The following is a 7,855-nucleotide window of genomic DNA, read 5'->3' as shown; positions in this document are numbered from 1 at the left end:
TAACCAATCCCTGTTAACAGGAGATGTCCCTGAGGATTGGAGAATGGCCAGTGTTGTGCCTATTCACAAGAAGGGCAGTAGAGAAGAAGCTGGTAACTACAGGCCAGTTAGCTTGACATCAGTTATAATTAAAATGATGGAGACTCTACTCAAAAAGAGGAGTGAGGAAGCAACACTATAATACTATGATAAATATTTAAGAAATGAAGATTTTAAAGCATGGATTTATTAATAGTTGTGTTTTTGGTTTTGCTGGTTGTTTTAATTTTAATAGGAATAGATGTTGCTTTTGTTTTACTATTAATATCTTTTAATAAAAAAGAAGGGATTTTTTTTTTGTTTCTTTTAAGAAGAATGTATAAGAAGGAGGAGTAGGCATGATAGCCTATCTGTATTTATAAGAGGATAAAGATATTAATTGAAATATAAAATAACAGAATAATATAGTGGGAAGGGACCTTATTCTGCCCCAGGACCGAGCCCCAAATAATTACGCAATAAATTGTCTTTGGTGACATCTGTGGGATAAAAAACCAGGCGTTCAGGCATGAAAATTTATTCATTCATTTATTTATTTATTTATTTTGACTTCTATGCCGCCCAGGCTCGAAGGGACTGCCACTCAGACACTGTACTTTTCTGCCCACACCAGAAAAAAATTAGAGGGAACATTGCCTTGGAGGGGGGATTTTCACGAGGGATCAGATGCAGCCACAAAGCCTTCTTTTGAGGGGCTCAAGGCCATCCTGTGCCCACCCACCTGGGTGGAAGCGAAAGGAGGACCAGCCACCCTGGCACAATCTGAGTGGCAACGTGACAAGTTTGTGGGTGGGGGAAAAAGGGATGTGAACTTTCAACATAGGGCAGAACCCCCATAGTTTGGATGCTACCTGCGAACCTTGACAACCGCTCTCTCAACACCAGATGGGATTCAGCGTTTGTTCCCGACAAACGCCCCTCCCAGCTGCATCTCCTTTAAACTCCATCCCCAGGTGTGCCTTGGGTGGGAAACTCAGATCCAGGCTTCCCGGCATAGGTGCCAGGATGGCTCCCACAATAAATTGGAATTTGGAGGAGCATTTTCACTCGGACTCTGATTTAGTTTGGATGCTACCTGGAACCTTGGCACGGTCTTGAAGCTGCAGGCAGGAGGCAAGGAAACAGCCCTGAGGGGCTCCCTAAGGCAGAACCCCCCATCCTGGTTGATGGAGGGGCTGCCACCCAAACTTTCCCTCCTGTATTGAGGCCCTCAGTCCGTGCCAAGCGTGGTGACACCCATCTGTGGCGTGGGTGGGTGAGAGAAACTGCAAGGGAACGAACGGACCCTCTTCTCCGGGATGCCTTTTTTCACACGGGGGGCACTCTGGCCCTGAACTGGGGCAAGCACAGGTTGTAGAAGGAGGTCTCCTCCTCAAAGGCGCCAAGTGCCCGCCATGAAACCCACTTCTTCGCCTGGGCTTCCTCCCGGCTGAGCGAGCCTGCTCTGCCGTAGAAGTGCGGATCCAGGATGAGCAGGCAGTGTCCCTTGGCGCCGGAGCAAACCCCCAGCAGCCCCTTGGATGAATGGTCCCGGCCTCCCCCCATCATCACAGGGCCCCCGCCTCCCTGAAAGTGGGCGTGCAACGTCTCCAGCTCCCCTTCCAAATCGCGGCCGGCGTGGACGTGGAGCAGTTTGCCTGGCACACCGTAAAAACAATCCAAGCAGAGAGCCGCTTCCACGGTGCCGATCCAGTCTCGCGAGCCGGAGAAGGAGGGAGGCTTGTCCCCTATCTTCACCAGGCAATCTTGGATCTCCTTCAGGGACGGAACTGGGCGGCAAGTGGCTTCTTCTCCCTCGGCTGCCACTAGCCAGGAGCACATCATCTGGAGGGTCCGGTAGCCACAGCCCCAGCCTCGGTCGTCCACCCCGTCACATCCGTAGTGGTAGTAGTGGTAGGGCCCGGAGACGAGGGACAAGCGATGCGGGCAGCTTTCAGGAGGCGGAAGGCCTAGGTGGAGGGTGGACAGCAATGCCATGCCTGAAAGCTGGACAGCCTGAAAAAGGACAAGAACGGACATGTGGACAAAAAAAATGAAAAAAGAATATTATTACATTATACAACATATCTTGACTGCAACAAAGATTTGCCTTGAACAACAATGGAAACAAGAAACTATAACTACTGATAGCATAATAATTTTTTTTTTAAAAATTTGAATGTACAAACTAGATGACACTGGAATTGAAGGAGAAAGAGGAAAGGAGATTCTATGAGATCTGGAACGAGTCTACGGAGAGGGGCGGCATACAAATGTAATCAATCAATCAATCAATCAATCAATCAAAGTATTTTACAAATGGTTAGCAAAAAAGAAATACAGTGGTACCTGTACCTAAGAATGCCTTAAGTAGAGCCGTTTCTAGATAAGAACCGGATGCTCAAGATTTTTTTGCCTCTTCTCAAGAACCATTTTCTACTTAAGAACCCGAGCCTGGAAAAATTTGAGAGCGGCACAAAGGCCCGGACAGTTTCCTGCCGTTCCCCGTTTAATCCCAGCCATCTCGGGCTTTCCGGGGCTGCCAGAGGAGCCTTTCGGTGGCGCTTAAGGAGGCTTTGGCTGCCCAGAGCGAACGGAGCGTTTCCCTTTCTCTGGGCGCTTGGAGAGGGAATAAACCACTTCGCTATGGTGACTCCCTCACACTACCTCCCATACACCCGGCGCTAGGTTGCCTCCTGGAGCGTCTGGGCACAGAAAGGCAAAAGAGGGCGCTTTGCCCCGACCGGATAAACTTGGCTTCAGCCAAACCGAGGAGTCACCACAGCAAGGAAAGGCGCCAGCTACAAAGCGAGCGAGCGAAAGGAGAGGGCAGCCCTTCAGCATGGGAAGGAAGAGGAAGCAGGGAGCTGCAGCAGCCGCCGTTCGGTCAAAGGAGCCGGAGGTTCCCCCCTCTCACCCGCCTGGGTTTCTCTCTCTGGCGCAGTGTAGGGGAGGCAGCCTCACACTGGGTGTATGGGAGGCGCGTGCTCCTGTTCACCACCTCAGAGTCCCTCTTTTTATTTTTAAAGCCTTAAAGTTTTGGATTTTTTTGATTCCCCTCCCCTTGGAGTCCTTGGAGAGGGGCAGCATACAAATCTAATTAATATTATTATTATTATTATTATTATTATTCCTCCTTCAGCAACGAATGTCCTCCTCCTCTTCCTCCTCCTCCTCCCACCCAAATTCCGAGCTTTTATTTCTTTCCTAAGGGGTTTGCAGGCATCGTTTGCTTTTACATTGATTCCTAGGGGAAAAACGGCTTCTCCTTAAGACCCTGGTCACGGAAGGAATGAAGGTCTTAAGCAGAGGGACCACTGGAGTAGGAAGCTGAATATAAGGAGCTTAAAAATAATTTTATTGCCTAACAGACAGACAATTGAATACTGTATATATACATAGGAATATAAACATAGGAATTCATTGTTGCTATTTAACCCTGCAAGATTAACTTAGAACTCAATGGAAATAAGGGATTTTATAGCTTAGCTGTCACTCTAGGCAGCAGTTGTGTGTGGGGGTTTGTGTGTGAGTGTGTGATGTTAGTTGTATTGTTTGTAAAACTTGTGTTTTATTTTCTTTTTCTAGGTTGTTTTAAAATGTAAATAAGTCTAATAAAAAATTATAAAAGAGCCGGGGTGGCGCAGCAGGGCTGTACTGCAGGCCCCTGAAGCTGACTGCAGATGTGAAGGTCAGCGGTTCAAATCTCATCACCGGCTCAAGGTTGACTCAGCCTTCCATCCTTCCCAGGTGGGTCAAATGAGGACCCGGATTGTGGGGGCAAGAGGCTGCCTCTGTTTTTAAAAAGTGCTATTGCTAAGCCGCGCTGAGTCTAAGGAGAAGGGTGGCATGAAAATCAATCAATCAATCAAATATATATACAAACTCGCAGCCAAACAAAAATTGTTACACCCCAGACACACATTACAAAACAACTAAGTAGCCTGCAAGCTCCAACTACTCAGGATATCACCTCCAATCCACAAACATCAACTAATCAGCATACATCAAAACACCCACCCAACAGTATTTATAGAGGGAAGGCAACTTAGGTCTCGATATATATATATATATATACACACACACAGTGGTTCCTTGACTTTCGCGGGGGATACGTTCCAAGACCGGCCACAAAAGTCAAATTTCCGTGAAGTAGAGACACTCCCTTCCTTCCTTCCTTTCTTCCTCCCCCTCCCTTCTCCATTCCTGGTTTTACTTACCCCCACAACCCGTAGGGGCAACGGAACAGCAAGTTGGGGGCTTTGCTGCGGTCTAGGGCACAGGTGGTGGCGGCAGAGGCTGGAACGGAGGCTGCGCATCTCAGGTGCTCGGCAGCCCATGTGTTCCTGCTATTGCCGCTGCAGGAGATTTCGCCGCTGGCAGGGCCCTCAGCTGTGTGGTGGCCCACATGACTCCAGCCGCTGCCGCCACTGCCGATCTTGCCGCCACAGGGCCCCTCAGCTGTTTGGTGGCTCATGTGTCTTCTGTCGGCCACAGCAGTGACAGGAGGCGCAATCTGGGCAGCGGTGGCCAACAGAAGACACGTGGGCCACCAGATAGCTGAGAGGCCCGGGGCGGCATGATCTGCGGAAGCGGTGGCGGTAGGGGTCCCGTGAACCACCAAACAGCTGAGGGGCCCTGTGGCAGCGAGATTGGTGGTGGCAGTGGCTGGGGTCATGTGGGCCGCCACACAGTTGAGGGCCCCAGCGGCGGCAGTAGCAGGAATGCGTGGGCTACCGAGCAGCTGAGATGGCTCGGCAGCAGCGAAACTGGCGGCAGCAAAAATGGCGGCCGCGGCAGGCAGCAGTAAGGCTTGGCTTCAAGTGGAGCATACCAACACTCCCAAGAATTAAAGGGGAAGGATCGGGAGGCTGGGGCGGAAGGGGAGCTTTTATCTGAAGATGGCTTCTTTAAATAAATTTTAAAAATAAAAAAAATAACATAGGTTTTCAAGAATTTTATTTATTTCTTTCTTTTTGGAAAACCCATGGTATAGGCTTTCCGCGAAAGTCGGACCCGCGAAGGTCAAGGGACCACAATATGTTTTGTCACATTGCTGAATTTGAAAATTAAGGGAGACTAGGATAGATCTATTTCGGCCTTATTTTGGCCTTGTCAGCTAGCCATACCCTCACTGGGACTTGAACCTGCAACCTTTGCCTTGTAAGGCAGAGACTTAACTTCTAGGCTACAGTATCCAATCCCTTCAGCTCTGTACCATATACATATTGGTTTTCATAGATGTTCATGGGTACAGGTATGAAGGTCTTGGCATATTCGGGTGTTCCTGTGGCTACGTTTCAACGAGGTCCCACTCGTCATCTTCAGGCTGGTGCTTCTGTCCTTGTGCTGGGGTGAAATATATACATATTTAAAAAGGATATGTTGGAAGCAGAGTGAGCGACGGGTGGTGGTGGCTTCCAGTAGAGGGAGTCCTTAACTAATGACCACAATCACGCCCAAAGTTTCTGCGGCTAAGCGAGACAGTTGTTAAATTAATTCTGCCCCATTTTACAGACTTCCCCTCCCCCTTGCCAGAGTTGTTAAGTGAGCTGCAGGGCTGGTAGGTGAACCCTTTGGTTGCAAAAGGAGTCGCGTGATCCAACATCTCAGCCAAAACAGCCTTTTCCAGTTGGCCGTCCTCCTAGATACCAGGTGAGGCTAGAGCAACATCTCTTAGCTGTGGCTGGGGGGGCTTTTGCGCAACTTTGTCTTGTCAACCAGTTGCCACCCTACTCAGACCAGCAGGTGCGTCGCAGTCACTCGGGCCCTCATCATCTCTCATCTTGACTACTGCAGCCCACTCTAAGAACATAAGAAGAGCCCTGCTGAATCAGGCCAAAGTCCAGCATTCTGTGTCACACAGTGGCCCACCAATTGTCCTTGGGGATTTCTACATGGGGCTAACTTTGAAAAGCGTTCAAAGACTACAGCTGGTGCAAAATGCGGCTGCGCAAGCAACAGCGGATGCACCCAAGATACACCCTTTTTTCTCCAACTTTACGCAAGCTGCATTGGTTACCAGTCGGTCTCCGGATGCAATTCGAGGTGTTGGTTCCTACTTTTAAAGCCTTATGTGGCTCAGGGCCAGACTATTTACGGGACTGCCTTCTGCCTGATACCTCTCAATGGCCAGTAAGGGCCCACGGGGCTGGCCTTCTCCAGGTCCCATCTGCCAAATAATGTCGGTGAGCAGGGCTGCAGGGAAGGGCCTTCTCTGTGGCAGCTCCGCCTTTGGAATCACCTGCCTCGAGACCCGTACCACCCCCACACTACCGGTCTTCCGGAAAACTGTTAAAAATTTTACTTGTCAAGTTGTTGCACAAGGGGATCACGTGACTCCTGCAACTGTCATAATGACGAGCCACTTTTGATCATGTGACCATGTGGGGGGGCCGGGTGGAATAAATGCTGCAAAGGTCGTAGGTCACTTTCTGTGCTGCTGTAACTTTGAACAGTCACTACACAGAACTGTTCTGAGCCAAGGGTCTCCCGTCTTTGCATCTCTCCTGTATTTTATATGAATTTTTGCAGAGATCAGAGTATCGGGGGGGGGGGGGGGCAGGGAGGGGAGAAAGCGTTTTGAAATTCCCAGATATTTTCCTGACATTTCCCTGTAACTAGTTAAGGTCCGGACGTAGATGACGTCATACCAAATGGCTAAGTCGTGGAGAAATATCGGTAGCTGAGGAAGCAAGTTGTGGCCACAGTTATGCTCATTTTGGCTTGACTCTTTTTTTTTACATTATTTCCTCCTGACTTTTAAACATTTTAATACAGTTTGGTTTTCTTCTCCCTGATTTATTCAGTTTTTTTATACGAATAATTCCCTGATTTCCTTGTTTGCTGGACACCCTGATAGACTTATCTTGATTTTTGAAAAGATATCATTTCATACAATTTATAATATATTTTAAAAATAAGGAAATACAAACCAGGATTTCAGAGGTCAATATTTATTATCATTTATATTTTAAAAATAAGTAAATACAAAACAGGATTTGGGGGGCCAATATTTAATTTATTATAATTTATATATTTTAAAAAAGTAAATACAAACCAGGATTTAGGGGGGGCAATACTTAATTTAATTTATTATCATTTGTAATATATTTTAAAAATAAGTATTTATTTTATTTATTTATTGGATTTATATGCCGCTCCTCTCCGAGGACAAACCAGGACAATACATTTTAAAAATAAGTAAATACAAACCAAGATTGGTGGTGGTGGCGCGGGACAGGCTCTTGTGGGGGTGCAAGTGGGCGGCCCCCCAGAGCAATTTCACCCTCCTGGCCGGTGTTTAGACAAGAACGGAGCCGGAAGGGACCTTAAGGGGTCATCCAGTGGAGCCCTCTGCTTCATTTTCTTCCTCTCCACTCCTCTTGGGGGGGGGGGGGGGGCTCTTCTCCAATCAGACAGCTGGACTACAACTCCCATCACTGGGTGGCCCAGGATGATGGGAGGGGGAGTCACGGTTCGGGGCGCTCCCGCATCCGAAGAGGCGGCTCCCTTCCTTCCGGGTTGACTCACCTGGCGAGGCAAACCTGCAAGACCGGAAGTGATGGCTTAGGAGCTTCCGCCTGGCTGGGGAGACCGAGCCTCATTCCTAGAGCTGGTTCTCACTAGGCATGCGAGGGCCGGAAATCGTCCTCACGCGCTTCCGCCCGTCACCGGAAGTAGGAGCCGGCCATCTTGAATAGGCTCAGCCCAAAAGAACCCGTGTGTCTCTCTACCCCCACCATGCCATGAGCCCATTCTTTGTTTCCGACGTAGGCGCGTCGTCGTCGCGTGAATTAAATTCTGCGCGACGGATGCTGGAGAATCGTATCCGCTT

General features: G+C 48.8%; 1 protein-coding gene across 1 annotated transcript; it reads right to left on the bottom strand.

Annotated features, from left to right (window-relative positions):
* Nucleotides 1–554: 554 nt before the first annotated feature.
* On the bottom strand, nt 555–7,575 carry UFSP1 (UFM1 specific peptidase 1). The gene is made up of 2 exons (XM_070729843.1): nt 7,234–7,575; nt 555–2,034 (listed from the first exon to the last, which is right to left on the bottom strand). The coding sequence occupies exon 2, from the start codon at nt 2,014–2,016 to the stop codon at nt 1,348–1,350; it is 669 nt and encodes a 222-aa protein (XP_070585944.1). The 5' UTR covers nt 2,017–2,034; nt 7,234–7,575; the 3' UTR covers nt 555–1,347.
* Nucleotides 7,576–7,855: the final 280 nt, after the last annotated feature.

This window comes from Erythrolamprus reginae, chromosome Z (genome assembly GCF_031021105.1).
Source record: "Erythrolamprus reginae isolate rEryReg1 chromosome Z, rEryReg1.hap1, whole genome shotgun sequence".
Lineage (NCBI taxonomy): Eukaryota > Metazoa > Chordata > Lepidosauria > Squamata > Dipsadidae > Erythrolamprus > Erythrolamprus reginae.
The sequence above is the reverse complement of the archived record's forward strand: the minus strand, read 5'-3'. Positions and strand labels throughout refer to the sequence as shown.